The sequence below is a fragment of the Hemitrygon akajei genome, chromosome 31 (genome assembly GCF_048418815.1).
Source record: "Hemitrygon akajei chromosome 31, sHemAka1.3, whole genome shotgun sequence".
In the NCBI taxonomy this organism is placed as follows: domain Eukaryota; kingdom Metazoa; phylum Chordata; class Chondrichthyes; order Myliobatiformes; family Dasyatidae; genus Hemitrygon; species Hemitrygon akajei.
In genome coordinates this window covers 13,147,836-13,170,813 of record NC_133154.1, presented here as the reverse complement: position 1 = coordinate 13,170,813, position 22,978 = coordinate 13,147,836, and the positions used below count along the sequence as shown (strand labels likewise).

General features: G+C 49.1%; 1 protein-coding gene across 5 annotated transcripts in view; it reads left to right on the top strand.

Annotated features, from left to right (window-relative positions):
- The window catches only part of LOC140719312 (transcriptional enhancer factor TEF-1-like), an 81,783-nt gene that overhangs the window by 29,086 nt on the left and 29,719 nt on the right, over positions 1-22,978 (top strand). For all 5 annotated transcript variants that reach the window (XM_073033861.1, XM_073033860.1, XM_073033859.1 and 2 more), the window contains exons 3-4: positions 15,513-15,577; positions 16,119-16,181. In XM_073033861.1, coding sequence (XP_072889962.1) covers positions 15,513-15,577; positions 16,119-16,181 — 128 coding nt within the window. The remainder of the gene's footprint in view (positions 1-15,512; positions 15,578-16,118; positions 16,182-22,978) is intronic.

Genomic DNA, 22,978 nt, shown 5'->3' with positions numbered 1-22,978 from the left:
TCAGTAAGCAAGAATGAGTCCGTCTGTTAGCTCACTGAACGTCCTCTGTTGGTATCTTGTCAAGCATTACTTGTGTACTCAATGTACCCTGAATTTAAATGTCCATATTAGTCATTAAGTCATGAGGCAGGGAAAGAGGCCTTTCAGCCCATTGAGGAATACTTACTTACTGCCCGTTATTAGGGCAGCATTGAAGGTCCTCCATCTCTGTCCGTCATTGGCCATTCTCTCTATTGTGCCCCAGGTGTGGTTCAGGGTTCTCAGTTGTACACAGATTTTTCATCACTGTGTCCGTCACAGTGTTGTTTGACCGGTCAGGGTCGTTGGCCCTGAGCTGAACCCCCGAACCTGGAGGACCAGTGGACCACTCTTAGTCTGACCTGTTTGGCAAGGGTGACCCTACCAAGAGCCAAAGTGCAAGGCCCTGACTCCGGCCAACACCGCTCTCCGGGTCATTGAGGGACGCAAGCCTCCAAACCCTACGATGAGGTTGTGGTCCTCTTGGAGGAGTTAACAATATAACGTGGAATACAGATCCAAAATTCCTTGAAAGAGATGTCACGGGTCATAAAAGAAAGCTTTTGGTACATTGGCCTTCATAAATCAAAGTACTGAGTATAGGTGATGGGATGTTATGTTGTACAAGACAGACAGATGTACTTTATTGATCCCGAGGGAAATTGGGTTTCGTTACAGTCGCACCAACCAAGAATAGTGTAGAAATATAGCAATATAAAACCATAAATAATTAAATATTAATAATGTAAATTATGCCAAGTGGAAATAAGTCCAGGACCAGCCTATTGGCTCAGGGTGTCTGACACTCTGAGGGAGGAGTTGTAAAGTTTGATGGCCACAGGCAGGAATGACTTCCTATGACGCTCAGTGTTACATATCGGTGGAATGAGTCTCTGGCTGAATGTACTCCTGTGCCTAACCAGTACATTATGGAGCGGATGGGAGACATTGTCCAAGATGGCATGCAGCTTGGACAGCATCCTCTTTTCAGACACCACCGTCAGAGAGTCCAGTTCCACCCCCACAACATCACTGGCCTTACGAATGAGTTTGTTGATTCTGTTGGTGTCTGCTACCCTCAGCCTGCTGCCCCAGCACACAACAGCAAACATGATAGCACTGGCCACCACAGACTCATAGAACATCCTCAGCATCGTCCGGCAGATGTTAAAGGACCTCAGTCTCCTCAGGAAATAGAGACGGCTCTGACCCTTCTTGTAGACAGCCTCAGTGTTCTTTGACCAGTCCAGCTTATTGTCAATTCGTATCCCCAGGTATTTGTAATCCTCCACCATGTCCACACTGACCCCTTGGATGGAAACGGGTCACCGGTGCCTTAGCCCTCCTCAGGTCCACCACCAGCTCCTTAGTCTTTTTCACATTAAGCTGCAGATGATTTTGCTCACACCATGTGACAAAGTTTCCCACCGTAGCCCTGTACTCAGCCTCATCTCCCTTGCTGATGCATCCAACTATGGCAGAGTCATCAGAAAACTTTAAGACAATAAGACATTAGCAAGACCTGATTTGGAGTGCTGTGTGCAGTCCTGTTTATTGATACCTTACTACAGGAAAGATATCAATCAGATTGAAACAATACCGGGAAAATTTACAAGGATGTTGCCAGGAGGTGAAGACCTGAGATATAGGGAAAGGTTGAATAAATTAGGACTTAATTCCCTGGAGCGTAGGAGAATGAGGGGAGGTTGGATAGATAAACTATGAGGGATATAGGTAGAGTAAATGCAAGCAGGCTTGTTCCACCGAGGTTGGGTGAGACTAGAATTGGAAGTCATGGGTTAAGGGTGAAAGGTGAAAAGTTTAAAGGGTCCTCGAGGGGGAATTCTTCACTCAGAGGCTGGCGCGAGTGTGGAATGAGCAGCCAGTGGAAATAGTGGATGTAGGTTTGATTTTTACATTTAAGAGGAGTTTGGATAGGTACATAAATGGGAGGGATATGCAAGACTATGGTCCTGGTGCAGGTTGATGGGTGTAGGCAGACTGGCTCAGATGGGCCAAAGGGCCTACTTTAGCGCTGTACTGGTCTATAACGCAATGAGTCTCTGCTGACTGTCAAGTATGATTTGCACTGATCCCATTCTCGCCCTGTGTTCCCAATCACCTCCTTTCCGATACTACCACTTACCTGAAAACTGGGGATAATTAACAGCGGCCACTTGGCCCACCGACCTGGACGTCTTTAGGAAACTGAAGCACACAGGGAAAACCCTCACAATCATGCAAACTCCACGCACACGACCCCCGAGGTCAGGATCGAACCCACGGCGTAGGAACTTTGAGGCAGAAGCTCTCTCAGCTGTACCAACCTGCTGCATAGTTGCTTTCATTTTTTTCCCACCAAAACATTTTTCCTTTCCTCTCCTGAAAGTGCTGGCCTGTTCCAGGGTACAGGCCAGGCACTCTAATTTTATGACAGGCATTACATCCCCTGCCTTGCCTTAGCTGCTTTTTCCATCTTAAAACATATCATAGAACATAGAACAGTACAGTACAGGCCCTTCGGCCCACAATGTGGTGCTGAACCAGCTAAAAAGCAAATTTTTAAAAACCCCAAAAAATCACTCTTACCTACACAATGTCCATATCCCTCCATCTTCCTCATATTCATGTGTCTGTCTGAACGTCTCTTAGAAACTGCTAATGTATTTGCCTCTACCACCATACCAGGCATCCACCTCTCTCTGAGTAAAAAACTTACCCCTCACATCCCCTTCGAACCTACCCCCTCTTACCTTCAATGCAAGCTCTCTGGTATTAGATATCTCAACCCTGGGAAACAGGTACTTCCAGTCTACTCTCTCTTTGCCTCTCATAATCTTATAAACCTCTATCAGATCTCCCCTCCACTGCTCCAAAGCAAACAACAAATTTTGTCCAGCGTCTAATTAAGACAGCATCCTGGTAAATCTCTTCTGCACCCCCTCAAAACTTTGACATCCTTCCTACAGTGTCAATCCCTATCTTTTCCAAACTCTAGCTTAAGTTTGGAGATGAAACGGATCTTAAAGTACAGGGAATTTGGAGAGAAGGAAATCCAGAATCTTTGCTAAGGTGCGAGGTATGGCATGGACGGTGGGAGTCCTGGAAGATAGATTCTGCTTTCTTGCGGCAGTGCTTGTTGTAGATGTTCTCAGTGATGTCTACAATGGACTGGGTTGTATCCACCACTTTCTGTGTGATTTTCCATTCCTGGGCACCGATTCATGATGCCTCCAGTCAGGAGACTCTCCACTGTGCGCCTGTAGAAGGTTGTGGTAGGCACCCTGATGACCTGCTGAGGATTTTCGAGTGTTATTTCAGATTTTCTGTGTTGCTCGTTGTTTGCTTTTGGTGGCCCCAGTTGTACTCTTGGTCTCACCCAGGATGGAATGGGGAAACCATTCTGAAATGGGACCATCAGCGAGGCAGAGTTCAGGAGTCTTCCAGCTGCCAGGCCTTGGTCTGCCAAATACTGGGCACCTAATCTCAGTCCTATGTGGTACGTGGTCTGGCACATGGAACCTCACTGGGGCTGGCATCAGGGCTCCAGAGATGAGATATGACAGAAGAGTTGAGCTTTGTTAGATTTGTAGACTAAGTTCAAATCTAGATCTGATGGACACAGCACTGTTACTATAAGGTCAGTTCAGTGTTGGTGTATATAGGTCTATCCATATATACGGTACCTCTAGGCACACATCTGTCACCTTGTTTCAGTACTGGTGGGCACAAGTCTGTAACTGCGTACAACAGTGCTACAAAGTTCAAATTTCAAAGTAAATTTATTATCATAGTACATATATGTCACCACAGACTACCCCGAAATCTGTTTTCTTGAAGGCATTTACAGGAAAAAAATACGGCAGAAATTATGAAAAACTAGATATAAAGAGACAAAGACAGATTTCTGTAGAAATTTGCAGGAGTTTTAGGTGATATAGCTAATGCACCATCAATAGCTCTTGGAGACGTGAGGCGAGATGTAGGCTTTTATTGGCTGGAAGAAAGAACAAGCAGCTAATGACCACCACACTATTTCTAGATAGACAATAGGTCTTTTGTTGGAACGGGAACCTTTCTCAGCCAATTCACTCCTTTTTTTGGGCGGGATGGGCTTCTTTCTGGGTCTGATGCCTTGCTAGACCATAAGACCGTACGACACAGGAGCAAAATCAGGCACCTGGCACATTTAGGCTGCTCCGCCATTCCATCACGGCTGATTTATTTTCCCTCTCAACCCCATTCTCCTGCCTTCTCCCCACAATTAGACATCCTTATAAGCAAGAACCTACCAGCCTCCGGTTTATATATACCCAATGACGTAGCCTCCACGGCCAATTGTGGCAATGAATTCCAGAGCTTCACCACCCTCTGGGTGAAGCCCCCCCTGTGTTCTACAGGCTCATCACCCTCTTGCAATGACAACGTGCTCCAAGACACTGGACTTAATAAAAACACTGGAGTGAGTAATCAGACCACACAGAGAAAACCAAATTATATCCTGCGCTAGCATTTCTGAGAGTAAATGTGCTTCGGATAATGTTGGCAGATTTCTATCTGACCTCAAGAATTAATATAACTCTCAACAGGAAATTAGACATTTCTTTAGGTTTTCCCAGATGAGAGTTGATGTAATAGTTTGGAGAGTGTACAGTTTAGCAGTCTGACACGGCTGAACCGCGTGGTGTAAAGTGGTGAAGACTGCAGATACTCTTTGCACGACTCCACGAGGCAGCGGAGCCACGTCCACCAAAACACTCCCGTGTGCAAGGGCAGGAGGGCACCTGGAATCTGAGACGGTGGGAGGGAGCTCCGTCTGGAGACAGAGACAGTGAACAGGAATCCCGTCTGGAGATGAAGACAGTGGACGGGAGACCTGTCTGGAGGCCAAGGCAGTGGAGAAGAGCTCCATCTGGAGATGGAGATGGAGGACAGGAGCCCTATCATGAGACAGAGCCAGTGCACAGGAGCTCTGTCTGGAGATGGAGGCAGACAGGTCCCTGTCTGCTGGACAGGAGCTCCGTCTGGAGATGGAGATGGTCTGGGCCAGAGATGATGAACAAGGGCTTCAGTATCTCCCAGACCTGCCTGAGCATGAGCTGGGATTCATGATCCAGTGGCATTGATCTCCTCGAATTCAGATTCAGATTTATGTATCACGTGCACATTGAAACATACAGTGAAATATGGTCGTTTTGTAGTAGGGTCATCATCCACAGGAGCCAAATTAGCCCTCAAACCTGCTCAGCCATTTCATCATGGCTGATCCAATTCCCTCTCAATCCCATCCTCCCTGTAACCTTTCACTCCCCGACTAATCAAGAACCTATCAACCTCCGCCTTAAATACACCCAGTGGCCTGCCCTCCACAGCCGCCTGTGGCAGTGAATTCTACACATTCACCACCCTCTGGCTGAAGAAACTCCTCTTCCTCTCTATTCTGAATGGCCATCCCTCTATTCTGGGGAAACAGCCCCTCCACATCCACTCGATCTAGGCCTTTCCACATTGGTCAGCACATCCTTGCTTGAATGAGGGGCCCAAAACTGCTCACAATACTCCAGGTGAGGGCTCGCCAGGGCCCTGTAACACCTGGGCCTGCAACTAACACAAATTAACGATGTGCTGGGGACAGGCCGTGTATTCTGGCCAGAGTGTTCAGCAGAACAACAGCACCGGTTCAAGCCCCTGTCCTCCCTCCCCTCCATCCACCCACTCCCTCACGCACACACAGCCCCTTCTGATTCACTTTCATGCGGGTGTTCACCGGAAAAGAGTGAAATACAATATATTTAAAAAAGCTCTGCACAAACAAAGATGCGTAAAGAACCAATGTGCAAAAGAAGACAAACTGTGGAAATAAAAAGGTAAATAATTCAGAGAACGCGGGTTACTGAGTCTTGAAAGCGAGTCTGTAGGTTGTGGAATCAGTTCAGAGTTGAGGGGAGTCAAGTTATCCCCTTTGTTCAGGAACCTGATGGTCGAAGGGTAATAACTGTGCCTGAACCTGATGGTGTTGTTTATTTATCTATCTACCTATTTATTTGTTTATTTATTTGTTGAGTTACAGCACGGAATAGGCGCTTTGAGCCATGCTGCCCAGCAACCCCTGATTTAACCCTAGCCAAATGCCAGGACAACTTACAATGACCAATTAACCTCCCAACCGCTACCTCTTCGGTCTGTGGGAGGAAACCAGAGCACCGGGTGGGATACCCACGCGGTCACGGGGAGCACGTACAAACTCCTTACAAGGCAGCAGCAGGAATCGAACCCGGGTCGCTGGGACCGTAGGGCGTTGTGCTGCCGTGGTGTGGGACCTGAGGGTCCTGTACCACCTTCCAGCCGGCAGCAGCGAGAAGAGAGCGCGGCCTGGAGGGTGGTGGGGGGGGGGGGGGCCCTTTGACGACGGCCGTCGCGTTCTTGTGGCAGCGCCCCACGTAGACGGGCTCGGCGTTCACCTGTAACATCCCGAGGAGGCAGGTAGGTATCTGACTCTCCCCCCTTCCCGTCTGTGTGGATTCCTCTCCATCCTTTCACAACAGAAGGGCTGAGTACTCATTTCCATCCTGCCTATCGTGTCGGCTCTGTAAGAATTACGGTAGATGTTGATGAGAAGCAGCTGTAACACTAGACTGAAATCACCAGGAAAGTCTGAGTCAGGATCGTTCTGCCTGACTCACCCAGTGCTCTTATCTCCGACTGTAATCCTTTGAGACTCCGAAGGGTGACTTCATGTCCTCTGCAATTGGCGAGGGGGGCGTAAGGGAAAAAATCCTCATTACCTTCAAGGAATAAGTTAGGAAATTCTGGGAAAGAGCTTCAACCTCTGTTGCCCTTTCCACTTGCAATTTTATTAAATGGTTATGTAGCATAAGAAGCTGCAAATGATTATCTGGCCAATTACTGGAAGTATTTATTGTGTTAAAAATACTTTTGTATCTTGCATGAAGTTGGAATGACCAGTCTAAATGCAAATATGATATGTTCAGCTCTGAGAGACCAGTGTTTGTCTTGTCACATTAATGCCATTACAAAGAAAGCCTCTACTTTCTTAGAAGTTTGTGAAGATTTGGCAAGTTTATGAACTTTGACAAAGCTCTGTAGATGTGTGGTGGAGAGTATATTGCATCTCAGCCCGGTATGGAAATACCCCGAGCCCTTGGATGGAAAAGCCTGCAAGGAGCAGTGGGCGCGGCCCAGCCCGTCACAGCGGAAGCCCTACCCACCACCGCGCACACCTACAAGGAACGCTGCCGCAGGAAAGCAGTATCCGTCCTGAAGGATTCCCACCCCCCCCCCCCCAGGCTGTGCTCACTGCTGCCGTCGGGAAGGAGGTACAGGAGCCTCAAGTCCCACGCCACCAGGTTCAAGAACAGTTATTACCCCCTCAGCTACCGGGCTCCTGAGCCAGTGAGGATAACTTCACTCACCTTGACTCTGAACTGATTCCACAACCTATGGGATCACTTTCAGGATTCTGCAACTCGAGTTCTTAATATTTATCTATTTTTGCATGAATGTATGTATCCATCTGTTTGTTTATTTAGCTTTTCTTTCTTTTTGTATTTGCACAAGTTTGTTGGCTTGCGCACGTTGGTTGCCCATCTTTGTGTGCAGTTTTTCACTGATTCTATTGTGCTTCTTTGTATTTACTGTGAATGCCCACAAGAAATTGAATCTCAGGAAAGCAGTGTCCATCATCAAGGGCCCCCACCATCCAGGCCATGCTCCCTTCTCACTGCATCCGTCAGACAGGAGGTACAGAACCCTTTTACAGAAGTTATTACCTCTCAAACATCAGGCCCCAATCACCACTACTCTGAACTCGTTCTACGATGTACAGTCACTTTCAAGGACTCTTTACAAATAATGTCCTCAGTATTATTTTCTATTTGCAGAGTTTGTCTTCCTTTGGTTGTTTTTTTTTTGTAAAATCTGTCATATTACAAAGAAGCCATATTGAAGCAAAGACCTTGGGAATGACTTTGACCTCTGGCTATACACTCCATAGCCACTTTATTAAGTAGACTTGTACACCTCTTTAATGCAACAGCAACTCAATGCATAAAAGCATGCAGACACAGTCAAAAGGTTCAGTTGTTGTTCAGACCAAACATCAGAATGGGGAAGAAATGTGATCTAAGTGACTTTGACTGTGCTGGCGCCAGATGGGGTAGCTTGAGTATCTCAGAGACTGTCAGGAAATGTAGAGGGGGCTTGACTCAAAAGCTGAGCAGCGGAGATGATTCAGCAGTGACCGATGACTTTGATAGTAGGCTGCAAAATGATGAGGTGCAAGGGGCCATGAAAGAAGAGAGAAGAGAAACTGGACACAACAGCGGGCAACGAGGTAAACTTCAGACAGGGAGAGCGAAGGCTAAGAGCGACTGGGCGAGGCTGGCCAGTTCGATGAGTGGACAAGAGCTGGGTTTAAACAGGCTGCCGGTGATGTGTTAGGAATGAGCGGCAGGTGACTGTCATTAGCTGGGTGGGGGTGGGAGGTGCCCGAGTGTGCAGGCCTGGTGGTCTTCTGGGATTTTCGCACACAACAGTCTCTAGAGTTTACAGAGAATGGTGTGGAAGAACAAAAAAAAAAGTCCAGTGAGGGGCAGTTCTGTGGGTGAAAACGTCTTGTTAATGAGAGAGGTCGGGGGGGGGGGGGGGGGAGAATAGCCAGACTGGTTCAAGCTGGCAGGAGGGTAAAAGTAACAATGGTGGCATGTAGAAGGGCATCTTCAAACACACAACCTTGAAGTGGATGGGCTGCAGCAGCAGAAGATCACAAGAATGTACACAGTGGCCACTTTATAAACGTACAAAGGATACCTAATAAAGTGGCCACTGTGAATATTCTACACCTCTGACATAAACCGAGAGTAACTGCATTTATTCCCTTTTAAGGGAAGACTGATCTAAGTTGCTTGTGTGTGAGGAACTGCTCAATGCCAGTGAAACATTCTTATCTCTATAAAGCCTGCCCTGTTGACCAATGACTCCAATTACTTGCTGTGAGACAGCAACCAATCCGGACAAGCTTGTCAACGGAGGATATTACAAAGAGGAGGCACTACGAGGGCAGACTTAGCTGAACATATGTAGAATGCTGTTTACATTGTGAATGTATGCTTCTTTTTATGTATTTTAGCTCATTTTATTCCCTATCCATACTTTAGCCTCTGACGTTAAATACCCTTTGACAACCAAGTCCAGCTCCTGGCCTTCACGCGTGGTTTAACTACTGAGCCTGGCGGAACCGTTTCTACTGACAGGAGAAGGGGCAGAGGCAGGTTACTGGCGCCTTAAAACCAGTCGCCTCGGGCGGAGGGGGGCTCGTCGGTCGTGGTTGGCAGCTTATCTCGGAGAAGGAAAACTCTGATCTCAAACCCCCGCTGCCTTGTGGCTGTAGCCACTCACGGGGAAGGCTTTGGGAGTAAACCCCGAGGGTAAAATCCGGAGCTGGAGTCCCTAAGGGAGTCCTACATTGAGTTGAACGCTGACTGGCAACCCCTGCGGCGCCGCTGGTACCAAACTGTATCGGTCTCTGCCGTTGCTTTGGGTCCATCAGATGCGTGGAGAGAGGGAGCTTGCTACATGGGCAACAGCTTGCTCTCCATATTGTACTGCCCTGGATGGCGTATCTGAACATCCATGTTTGACCCTGACCGACGGAGGCCAGGGCATGAATACTGAAATAAAGGGATGACAGTGAATATGTATTACTGAGAATATTGTGCACACAGGGCTGTGTCCACAGATGCTGCCTCCTCCAGCATTTTGCGCGTGTTGCTCTGGATTTCCAGTATCTGCAGAACCCCTTGTGTGTATGACTAACCTTATCCATCAATGTCCCTGTTGAGAAAGATCACTGGACGGTGATCACCACCAGAAACTAAAGCTCTTCGAGACTGAGTGAGGGGAGTGTGTCGCTTGGAAAGGGCCTCTCGGTGCGCTGCTTGGTAAGGAACAGGAGAGGGAGGAATGTCCGGACGAGTGTGGAGAATATCTTGGATCGGTATGGCAATGGGAAAGAAAACCTTCCAAACAGCAGCAACTTAAAAAGACAAACAACAGATAAAATAATTTTAAAAAAGTATAAACCATTAGTTATAAATTTCTGGTTTGAAGTGTTAGTCTTGAACTTCACTTGTGTGGGATTTTTTTAAAAAAATCTTCACGGCGAAGATGCATTGGACCGTACGAGAAGCTAAACACAGACGTACAACCATGTGGCTCCTTTGTAGTATTAACGTGTCTGAGTGGCTGCATGCACAAATAGCAAGGGCAAAGAAGGAGATTCCACAGTCAGTTAGCCTTGTTTCTTAGAGCACTGTTTAAAAGCGTCTTTACGCCAGTTCAGCTGATCCATTAGAGGCCCTTTGTGAAGTACAAGGGGCCTGTATAAATGCTGCTCGGAGCTGAAAGAGACCAGAGGGAAGCGACAGCCAGCAGCTGCTCGCCAGAGCAAGAGGTCTTGTGGGCTGCCAATGCCTTGAAAAGCCCTGCACCTGCTGGTCCCTAAGGGAACCGCGGCGCAATTCCCGGCAGCAAGCTGCAGGCTCACATTCACAAGCAAATTGCAGGAGCCCTGAAGAATGGAGCAAAGAGAAGCAGGCCAAAGGCTGACGTGGTTGCCTAGCAACGGAAAAAGACAAGTTTGGATCTTGGCAGGGGGCACATTAATACTGCTTCACGATCATTTAAAATGTATAATAAAAGCTGAATGCAATTAACCTAAAACCCCGTAATTTTATTTTATGTGTTTGTGTACGGTTCCAATCAACCTTTAACTTGTAGGTATGATCTGGGTATAAATGGCAGGATTGGCGCTTAATACACATTCCTAATTCTGTCAGAAGATGATAGACAGGAGTCCTGGTAAAGATCCGATGTAAAAGGTTGGGTAGGAAGTTCCTGGATTTGGAACCAGTGCTGTCGAGGGGATGGTTACGGGCTCCCAACTAAGGAAGGTGTGTGTTTGGAAGGGGGATTCTGCAGCCACTGCTGTTTCCACGAACCACCTGGCCTTGTCCACCTCGGAGGCAGACGCCAAACAGGGCTGACCGGATTGTCACATTGCTGACGTGCTTTGTGTATGGTGGAAAAGCTCTGGGGAGTCAGAGGTTAGTCACTGACCACAGGATATCCGGGCTCTGGCCTACTCCTGTGTTTGGGTGGTCGGTCCAGTTGGTCTTTGGTCAGCAGTGACCTCCTGCCACTCAGTGTGTTTACAGTGGGAGCCCAGCAGTGGTAATATGTTGACCATCAAGGATTAAGGATGAATTTTTCTTGTTCTATATGTTTGTATCGATGAGGAAATTTCTGTGGAGTGTTGGCACAATATACAATAAAAATTGACAATATTCAATTATACAGAAATATATAAAAGTAAGTTAGAAGCATGGATATGGAATAAAATGTGCATAAATATCAGCATGAATTTACAGATTAGGAGAATGGGCAAAGAATGGCAAATGGATTATAGTGTTGAGAAATGTATGGTCATGCACTTTGGCTAAAGACTATCTTTTAAAAACGGGGAGGAAATTCCAAAATCCGAGGTGCAAAGGGACTCGGGAGTCCTTGTGCAGGATTCCCTAAACGTTAATTTACAGGTTGAGTCCGTGGAGAGGAAAGCCAATGCAATGTTAGCATTCATTTCGAGAGGAATAGAATATAAAAGCAAGGATGTTATGTTGAGGCTTTATAAAGAGCTGGTGAGGCCTCACATGAAGTATTGGGAGCAGTTTTGGGCCCATTATCTAAGTAAGAATGTGCTGACATTGGAGAGGGCTCAGAGGAAGTTTATGAAATGATTCCAGGAGTAAAAGGGTTAACATATTTGGAGCGTTTGATGGCTCTAGGCCTGTACTTGCTGGAATTTAGAAGACTGAGGGGTGACCTCTTTAAAAACAGACTGATTGTTGAAAGGCCTAAATTGAGTGGATGTTTCCTGTGGTGGGGGAGTTGAGGACCAGAGGGAACAACCTCAGAATGGAGGGATGTCCATTTAGAACTCAGGTGAGGAGGAATTTTTTCAGCCAGAGGGTGGTGAATTTGTGGAATTCATTGTCGCGGGCGGCTGTAGAGGCCAAGTCATTGGGTGTATTTAAGGGGAGAAGGCAGGAGATTGGGGTTCGGAGGGAAGTGGATCAGCCGTGATGAGTAGCAGTGCAGACTCGATGGGCCAAATGGCCTAATTCTGCTCCTATGTCTTACGGTCTTAGGTAAAGCGAAACGGGAGTTTCTGCTCGCTGCTGTGTGACCTTTACTTGGTTCTGCGCTGAACTGCGCCTGCGGCCTGCTCCGGGCTTCACGTCTGTGGGCTCACTTTCACTCCGGATGCTGCTTGCTTACTTTCATTGTTTGCACCATTTGACTTTTTCTCTCTCTGCTCGCTGGGCGTTTCGCAGTCTTCTTTCTGTTGATGGGATCTTTTGGGCTTCCTTGTTTCGTGGCCTGCCTGCCAGCAGACAAATCTCAAGTTAGTATAATGTATACATACTTCTATAATAAACAAACTTTGAACTTCCCTAATACTTCACATTCCTTTCTGTCAGCGTAATCTCCAATTTAATTGTAAAGATGGCTAAAAATTATTCACTGAGAGCCTCAAGGCTATAAAACCTTAAGACTTAGGAGCAGAATTAGGCCATTCAGCCCATTGAGACTGCTCTGTCATTTGACCATGGTGATTTATTTTCCCTCAACCCCTTCTTCTGCCTTTTTTCCATAACCTTTGACACCCTTATGAAGAACTTAGCAACCTCTGTTTTCAATGTACCTAATGACTTGGCCCACAGCCGTCTGTGACAATGAATTCCACAGATTCACCACCCTCTGGCTAAAGAAGTTCTTTCTCACGTCTGTTCTAAAGGCTGTGCCCTCTGGTCCTAGACTCCCCCACTACTGGAAGCATTCTCTCCATTTCCACTCTACCTAGGTTGGTAGGCCTGAGTAACATGGACATTGGGAGGCATAACCCACCGTGTGTGAACAGGCCCGTGGACAGTAAGGGTATCAGGAGCCTCGGGCTGAGGGACAATCTGGACTCGCAAAGGCAGAGTTTGGTGTGTGGCTTGGGGATTGGGAGCTTGACGAGTCAATGGGCTGGTTTACAGCTCAGCAGGGCAGACCAGACCCAAACCGTGGCCACGGTCCCACAGGGCAGACCTGTATGTGTGTCCCCTCGATTGTGGTCATTGCTGGCAGGCCCCACCATTAATTACCTTTGTGAAAGAGGTGGTGGTCTTCTTCCCCGAACTCCTGCTTCAGAGGATGAGGAACGTGTGCTAGGATTTACCCATATTTATCTATCTATTTATTTGTTTGTTGAGATACAGTGCGGACAGGCCCTTCCGACCCTTCGAGCCTCACCGCCCAGCAAACCCCCAACTTAATCCTGGCCTAATCCTGAGACAATTTACAATGACCAGTTACCCTACCAACCACTACGTCTTTGGGCGCACCCGGAGGAAACCCACGCGGTCACGGGGTGAACTTACATACTCCTCACAGGCAGCGGCAGGAATTGAACCCAAGTCGCCTGCACTGGAAACCGCTGTGCTAACCACTACGCTACCCTGATACCCCATTACTGAGTTTGATCACACTCTGGAGAAAGACCACAAACTACAGAGTTCAAAGTAAATTTATCCTCAAAGTTCACACATGTCACCATATACAACCCTCCCTGAGATTCATTTTCTTCAAGTCAAGTCGATTTTATTGTCATTTCGACCATAAACTGCTGGTACTGTACACAGTAAAAATGAAACAATGTTCCTCCAGGACCCTGGTGCTACATGAAACACAAAAACTACACTGGACTATGTGAGACAACTCAAGGCTACACTAGACTATGTAAAAACAACATAAAATCTGCACTGGACTACATAAAGAGCACAAAACAGTGCAGGGCAGTACAATCATTAATAAACAAGACAATAGGCACAGCAGAGGACAAATTACAATATAATAATAAATGATGTAGATGTCAGTCTAGACTCTGGTACTGAGGAGTCTGATGGTTTGAGGGAAGTAACTGTTACATAGTCTGGTCGTGAGAGCCCGAATGCTTTGGTACGTTTTCCCAGACGGCAGGAGGGAGAAGAGTTTGTATGAGGGGTGCGTGGGGTCCTTCATAATGCTGTTTGCTTTGCGGATGCAGCGAGTGGTGTAAATGTCCGTAATGGCGGGAAGAGAGACCCCGATGATCTTCTCAGCTGACCTCACTATCCGCTGCAGGGTCTTGCGATCCGAGATGGTGCAATTCCCGAACCAGGCAGTGATGCAGCTGCTCAGGATGCTCTCAATACAACCCCTGTAGAATGTGATGAGGATGGGGGGGTGTGGGAGATGGACTTTCCTCAGCCTTCGCAGAAAGTAGAGATGCTGCTGGCTTCCAGGACCCTGGTGCTACATGAAACACAAAAGCTACACTAGACAGCACAAGGCTACACTAGACTACATAAAACAACATAAAAAACTACACTAGACTACAGACTTGTGGCCATACTCAATAAATCCATCTTCGAATAATAACCATAACAGAATCAATGAAAGACCACACCAACTTGGGTGTTCAACCAGTGTGCAGAAGACTACAGATAATTCTCCATGGTCATAAAGTCCTGGAGTACTACAGGAGCACGGCAACAGCCCTTTAACTCTGTTCCAGTCTTGTCCCATCTACCTGCACCCAGGCCATAGTCCTCATTCCTCTGTCATCAAAATATTGCAATTCAACCCACATCCACATTCGGAGCACCCTCCCACCTTTCACCCCATAACCTATGACACTAGTCCTAGTCTCACCCCACCCGAGGGGAAAAACCCTGCTGATAAACCTCCATTCCCCGACTCATTCGCCCCTGTCCCACCAGCATCTGAGGTGGTCGTCAGCTTCCTGTAATGATTCCAGACCCCAGCTGCCAAGACCCTGGGCTCTCAAATCCTTGTCCTAAGCTCCTCTCATTCCTCGCTCTCTCCCTCAAGAAATTCCTCGAAACCTTCTTCTTCCACCGAGTCTTCTCCCTCAAGCAGTCTGAAGCAAGTTTTTGGCTGAAGACTCTGAGAGTTTTGTAAGTTAATCTGTTGTGGGCGGCAAGGTAGCATAGCGACTAGCTTAACTCAGTACAGCACTCGTGACCCAGGTTCATTTCCCACCACCGTCTGTAAGGAGTTTGTACGTTCTCCCCATGATCACATGGGTTTCCCCCCAGGTACTCCAGTTTCCTCCCACAGTCCAAAGACGTACTGCTTGATAGGTTCATCGGTCTCATGGGTGTTACAAGCTCATTGGGCCAGTGTAATACCCAAATAAAACTGCACCACGTAAAAGCCCTTGTGCAGTCCGTGCTTTAATAAATTAGAGACCATCTGCTTTCTCGTAGATCCACTGCAGACGCTTCATATTTGCGGGTGCAGTTAATACCGTTAACTCGACGCTGCTTCAGTGACCGGTTACTAGCTCTCGTTTCTTTCCCCCCCAGGGCGGAATGAGTTAATTGCCAGATACATCAAGTTGCGCACAGGGAAAACACGGACTCGGAAGCAGGTTAGTCCAGAACTTTCCGAAAGTAAGAGAGTGTGTGTGTGTGTGTGTGTGTGTGTGTGTGTGTGTGTGTGTGTGTGTGTGTGTGTGTGTGTGTGTGTGTGTGTGTGTGTGTGTGTGTGTGTGTGGGTGTGTACAAGGCGCATAGATAGACCAGACAGCCAGCCACTCTTTCCCAGCGCAACAATGGCTAATAGGAGACAACATAATTTTAACGCGACTGGAGGGAAGTATGGGGGGTGGGGGGGGGATGTTAGAGGTAGGTTATTTACCCAGAGAGTGGAGGGTGCGTGGAACGCAGTGGTAAAGGTGGATATATTTAAAACACTATTAGATAGGGACATGGATGACAGGAAATGGGAGGGAAGAGTTAGATTGATGCTGTTCGATACAAACACAAGTGTATGAACGCTGTGTGTCTGATGCCTATACATACGGACTATATTCTCGGTGACTGTGGGTGAGTGGTGATCTCTCCCGTCCACTGTGGACCAGTGAAAACCCTGCCTCTAACTCCGGAGTTTCCATCTCCCTCCTCCGACAGGTATCGAGTCACATTCAGGTACTTGCTCGACGGAAGTCCCGTGAGATACACAGCAAGTTGAAGGTAAGGACTCACCTGCTCTCAAAGGTTGTGACTTCTAACCCTCCTCGCGGGCAGCTCAATGAACAGAATACATTGAATCTTTTTAAATTATGTTTTGTAACTTCGAAACGTTAAATTAACTCAAATGAAGGCGGGAGTCCCAAAAATACCGGTGCAACTTCTGGTTTACTTTAAGCGAGGCACGCACGTATCACGAGCGTGATGACGTATACAATCAACGTAGCGTCCATACAACCCGTAATGAATTATTTAAAGCAACAGGAAAGCTTAATCGAACAACAGAGAAACATAGAAAATCTACAGCACAATACAGGCCCTTCAGCCCACAAAGTTGTGCCGAACATGTCCCTACCTTAGAAATTACTAGGCTTACCTATAGCCCTCTACTAAGCTATACACAAGATCACTCAAATATTATTGACAGATCAAACACACAACAGTTTTGAAAGAATTTAAGTGTCCATACCATTTCTCACCACTCTAGTGACAGACACATAGCTTTACCCTAACTGCCTGTGGTGAACTACATATACCTGTCTGGACACGCCCCCCCCCCCCCCTGCTGACTGCTCCTGTGACTCCTCCCACTGACCCCCTGCTGACTGCTCCTGTGGCTCCTCCCACAGACCCCTGCTGACTGCTCCTGTGGCTCCTCTCACAGACCCCCTGCTGACTGCTCCTGTGGCTCCTCCCACAGACCCCTGCTGACTGCTCCTGTGGCTCCTCCCACTGACCCCTGCTGACTGCTCCTGTGGCTCCTCCCACTGACCCCCTGCTGACTGCTCCTGTGGCTCCTCCCACAGACCCCCTGCTGACAGCTCCTGTGGCTCCTCCCACTGACCCCTGCTGACTGCTCCTGTGGCTCCTCCCACTGACCCCTGCTGACTGCTCCTGTGGCTCCTCCCACTGACCCCTGCTGACTGCTCCTGTGGCCCCTCCCACTGACCCCTGCTGACTGCTCCTGTGGCTCCTCCCACAGACCCCCTGCTGACTGCTCCTGTGGCTCCTCCCACAGACCCCCTGCTGACTGCTCCTGTGGCTCCTCCCACAGACCCCCTGCTGACTGCTCCTGTGGCTCCTCCCACAGACCCCCTGCTGACTGCTCCAGTGACTCCTCCCACAGACCCCTGCTGACTGCTCCTGTGGCTCCTCCCACAGACCCCCTGCTGACTGCTCCTGTGGCTCCTCCCACAGACCCCCCCTGCTGACTGCTCCTGTGGCTCCTCCCACTGACCCCCTGCTGACAGCTCCTGTGGCTCCTCCCACAGACCCCTGCTGACTGCTCCTGTGGCCCCTCCCACTGACCCCCTGCTGACTGCTCCTGTGGCTCCTCCCACAGACCCCTGCTGACTCCTCCCACTGACCCCTGCTGACTGCTCCTGTGGCCCCTCCCACTGACCCCTGCTGACTGCTCCTGTGGCTCCTCCCACAGACCCCCTGCTGACTGCTCCTGTGGCTCCTCCCACTGACCCCTGCTGACTGCTCCTGTGGCCCCTCCCACTGACCCCCTGCTGACTGCTCCTGTGGCTCCTCCCACAGACCCCTGCTGACTCCTCCCACTGACCCCTGCTGACTGCTCCTGTGGCCCCTCCCACTGACCCCTGCTGACTGCTCCTGTGGCTCCTCCCACTGACCCCCTGCTGACTGCTCCTGTGGCTCCTCCCACAGACCCCTGCTGACTCCTCCCACTGACCCCTGCTGACTGCTCCTGTGGCTCCTCCCACAGACCCCTGCTGACTGCTCCTGTGGCTCCTCCCACAGACCCACTGCTCCTGTGGCTCCTCCCACTGACCCCCCCCCCCCGCTGACTGCTCCTGTGGCTCCTCCCACAGACCCCTGCTGACAGCTCCTGTGGCTCCTCCCACTGACCCCTGCTGACTGCTCCTGTGGCTCCTCCCACTGACCCCCTGCTGACTGCTCCTGTGGCTCCTCCCACTGACCCCTGCTGACTGCTCCTGTGGCTCCTCCCACTGACCCCTGCTGACTGCTCCTGTGGCTCCTCCCACTGACCCCTGCTGACTGCTCCTGTGGCTCCTCCCACTGACCCCCCCCCGCTGACTGCTCCTGTGGCTCCTCCCACTGACCCCTGCTGACTGCTCCTGTGGCTCCTCCCACTGACCCCTGCTGACAGCTCCTGTGGCTCCTCCCACTGACCCCTGCTGACTGCTCCTGTGGCTCCTCCCACTGACCCCCTGCTGACTGCTCCTGTGGCTCCTCCCACTGACCCCTGCTGACTGCTCCTGTGGCTCCTCCCACTGACCCCTGCTGACTGCTCCTGTGGCTCCTCCCACTGACCCCCCCTGCTGACAGCTCCTGTGGCTCCTCCCACTGACCCCCCCTGCTGACTGCTCCTGTGGCTCCTCCCACTGACCCCCCCTGCTGACTGCTCCTGTGGCTCCTCCCACTGACCCCCTGCTGACTGCTCCTGTGGCTCCTCCCACTGACCCCCCCTGCTGACTGCTCCTGTGGCCCCTCCCACTGACCCCTGCTGACTCCTCCTGTGGCTCCTCCCACAGACCCCCGCTGACTGCTCCTGTGGCCCCTCCCACTGACCCCTGCTGACTCCTCCTGTGGCTCCTCCCACAGACCCCTGCTGACTCCTCCCACAGACCCCCCGCTGACTGCTCCTGTGGCCCCTCCCACTGACCCCTGCTGACCCCTCCTGTGGCTCCTCCCACAGACCCCTGCCGACTGCTCCTGTGGCTCCTCCCACAGACCCCCTGCTGACTGCTCCTGTGGCCCCTCCCACAGACCCCCCCCCGCTGACTGCTCCTGTGGCTCCTCCCACAGACCCCTGTATAAAGGCGATTGGAGGCACTGCTCCTCCCTCAGTCTCCAGGATGTTGTGTGGTGGTCTCTTGCAGCTAATATAAGCCTATCGTTTGCCTCCCGTCTCCGAGAATTATTGAAGGTGCATCACTGCCCCTGGTGGTAGGCAGCTGGACAGGTACAACCTCAGTGTCACCGCCCCTTTTTTCTTGGTTGTCGCTCAGTCCCACTGCCTGCTCCTTGCCCTGGTGAGCACGTAATTTCACTCTCCCTCGGGGGGGTTCAAAGACTCGCACTAATTGCTGTTCCTTAGGAGCCTGCGGAGATTCGGCACGACATCACAAACTTTGACGAACTTCTTATAGAGGGAAGTGCACTGACTGGCTGCATTATGGGAACACCAATGCCCTTTGAATGGAAAATCCGACAAAAGGCGGCGAATTCAATCCGTACATCACGGGTAACGCCCTCCCAGTTATTGGGCACGTCCACATGAAACACTGCAGTAGGAAATCAAATCAGGTTTAATTATCATTCAAACCATACGTGGATACAGCTGAACGAGTCAATAGCGAGCAGCATCCATCATCAGAGACCCCCACCACCCAGGCCAGGCTCTTTTCTCGTTGCTGCCATCAGGTAGAAGGTACAGGTGCCTCTGGACTCGCACCACCAGGTTCAAAAAACAGTTATTAGCCCTCAACGATCAGGCTCTTAAACCAAAGGTGATAACTACACTACACCCATCCATTGAGATGTCCCCACCACCAACGATCTCACTTTAAGGATTCTTTATCTTGTTATCTGATGTCCCCATTATTTATTGCTATTTATTTATATTTGCATTTGCACAGTTTGTTGTCTTCTCTGTTCTGCTTTTGCTCTTTCATTGACCTTGTTATAGTTACTATTATTATAGTTAATAGAAGGAGGCCCACCAGCGCCTTTACTTCCTGAGAAAGCTGAAGAGATTTGGCCTGTCCCCTAAAACCCTCACTAATTTTTATAGATGCACCGTAGAAAGCATTCTTCTACGGTGCATCACAACCTGGTATGGAAGTTGTCCTGTCCAAGACCGGAAGAAGCTGCAGAAGATCGTGAACACAGCCCAGCACATCACACAAACCAATCTTCCATCCTTGGACTCACTTTACACCACACGCTGTTGGAGCAGTGCTGCCAGGACAATCAAGGACACGACCCACCCAGCCAACACACTTTTTGTCCTCCTTCTCTCCGGGAGAAGGTTCAGGAGCTTGAAGATTCGTACGGCCAGATTTGGGAACAGCTTCTTTCCAACTGTGATAAGACTGCTGAACAGATCCTGACCCGGATCTGGGCCGTACCTTCCAAATATCCAGACCTGACTTGCACTACCTTACTTTCCCTTTTCTATTTTCTAATTATGATTTCTAATTTAAATTTTTATTATATTTACTTCGATTTGTACTCCAGGGAGCGCGAAGCGCAGAATCAAATATCGCTGTGATGATTGTACGCTCTAGTATCAATTGTTTGGTGACAATGAAGTAAAGTATTCCATGGATTCGCTGAGTCTGCCCACAGGAAAAAGAACCTCGGGGTTGTAGGGGGTGGCATGATAATAAAATTTACTTTGATGGCCCAAGAACGCACTGTAACTGCTCCAAGGTGTACACAAACGTGTTGCCAGGTGTATCTGTTGTAATTGTCCCTGGCATAGTATTATTGACCAAGGCCAGCATCTGTCGTGCAGCTTAACGGCTACACGAAGACGTTGTTCCTACTTGAGCTCCGCTCTCAGAGGCTGAACTTCCAACCAGAGGAGTCCTTGTCTTGTCGGAAGGGCAAAGCCTTTGGAGCAGCCACCTTCAGCTGCTTCAGTGTTGACCTTCATTCTGTCATTTCAGCAACTGTTCCCAACGTAATAATAGTGAGCTGGTGAGTGGCAAGTTATTCTCTTCCCCACCCACACACAAGAGTCAGGTAGTTATCATCCCTAATCACCTAAAAAGTTCAAAATCAAAGTAAAATTGTTACCGAAGTACATACGTGTCACCATATATTACCCCGAGATACATCTTCTCGCAGACTTTCACAATAGAACAAAGAAATACAACAGAATCAGTGAAAAACTTCACACAAACTAAGACTGACAGGCAACCGGTGAGCAAAAGAAGACAATCTGTCCAAATAAATAGATAGATAATTAATACTGAGGACATGAGTGGTGGAGTCCTTGAAAGTGAGTCCATAGGTTGTGGGGTCAGTTCACCGTTGAGGTGAGTGAAGTTATCCACTCTGGTTCAGGAGCCTGGTGGCTGAAGGGTGATAACTGTTCCTGAACTTGGTGGTGTGGGACCTGAGGCTCCTGCCCCTCTGTCCCGATGGCAGCAGTGAGAAGAGAGCATGGCCTGCTTGGCCAGAGTCCTCGACGCTGCTTTCCGAGGTCAGTGCCCCTCGTAAATCTGCTCAATGGCGGAGTGGGCTTCGTACTGGGCTGTATCCACCACTTTTTGCAAGTTTTCAGTCCTTGGGCTTTGGTCCTTCCATACCTGGACGTGGTGCACCTAGTCGGGGGGGCACTCACTCTGCATCTCTAGAAGTTTGTCAAAGTTTTAGAGGACATGCCAAGTCTGCGTAAGTTTCTAACGGCAGCGCTGTTGTGCCTTCTTTATAACGCTTATTGCCGTTCAACCACGTCACTGTGTTTGTTCCCCACTATCCGCAAGCTAAGGGGTCACCTTCATCAGAAACGTGAACAATATGGTTACAAGAAATAAAAAACACAAAATGCTGGCAGAACTCAGCAGGCCAGACAGCATCTATGGGAGGAGGTAATAATGACGTTTCAGGCCGAAACCCTTCATCAGGAGTGAAGTAACATGGGATGGTCGAGGGGGGATAAGAAGTGGGGGGAGGGATAAAGTAGAGAGCTGGGAAGTGATAGGATGGAGGGAAATGGGCTAGGGGGAAGGTGGAGAATTATGGGAAATAAAAGAGAGAGAGGTAGGGCTGGGAGGGAGAGATTATAGTGAGGGGAGAAAAAGAGAAAGAGAACCAGACTGAAATAATAGATAGGGATGGGGGTAAGGGTGGGGGGCAGGGGTATCAACGGAGGTCAGTGAGTTGGATGTTCATTCCAGCAGGAAGGAGGCTACCTAGGCGGGAGATAAGGTATTGCTCCATCGACCTGCGTGTGGCCTCATCTTGACGGTAGAGGAGGCCATGGACAGACATGTTGGAGTGGGAGTGGTCTGTGGAATTGGTTACAAGAGCTGTTTGTACTTTCCGTGACAAATGAGCCATCTCTTTATCCTACCAACAAGGCATACATTAGGACAGTAATGGATATTTCTCATCGCTTGGATGAATTTAACTCCGAGTTTAAACACCATCCATGTCTTGATTCACACCCCCATCCATTATGCACGACACACTAATTTCCACGCCACACCAGCGCCACCTAGCGGCAGTATGTAAAATTGTCACATGCATAGCCTGTGATCGATCTCTACCACCAGAATCATGGGTCCACCACCCTCACAGACTACAGGTCATCCTAGTTGGAAATGCACTCAGTGGCCACTTTATTACACATTCTCATCAACATAACTATCAAATCAGCCAATCGTGCAATAGCAACTCAATGCATAAAAGCATGCTGACATGGTCACGAGCTTCAGTTGTTCGTCAGTCCAAACATCAGAAAGGAGAAGAAATATGATCGAAGTGACTTTGACCATGGAGTGATTGTTAGTGCCGACAAAATGGTTTGTGTATTTCAGAATCTGCCAATCTCCTGGGAATTTAGAACATAGAACACAGAAATCTACAGCAGATTACAGGCCCTTCGGCCCACAATGTTGTGCTGACTATGTAACCTACTCTAGAAACTGCCTAGAATTTCCCTAGCACATAGCCCTCTATTTTTCTAAGCTCCATGTACCTATCTAAGAGGCTCTTAAAAGACCCTATTGTATCCACCTCCACCACCACCGCCAACAATGCATTCCACACACCCGCCACTCTCTGTGTAAAAAACTTAC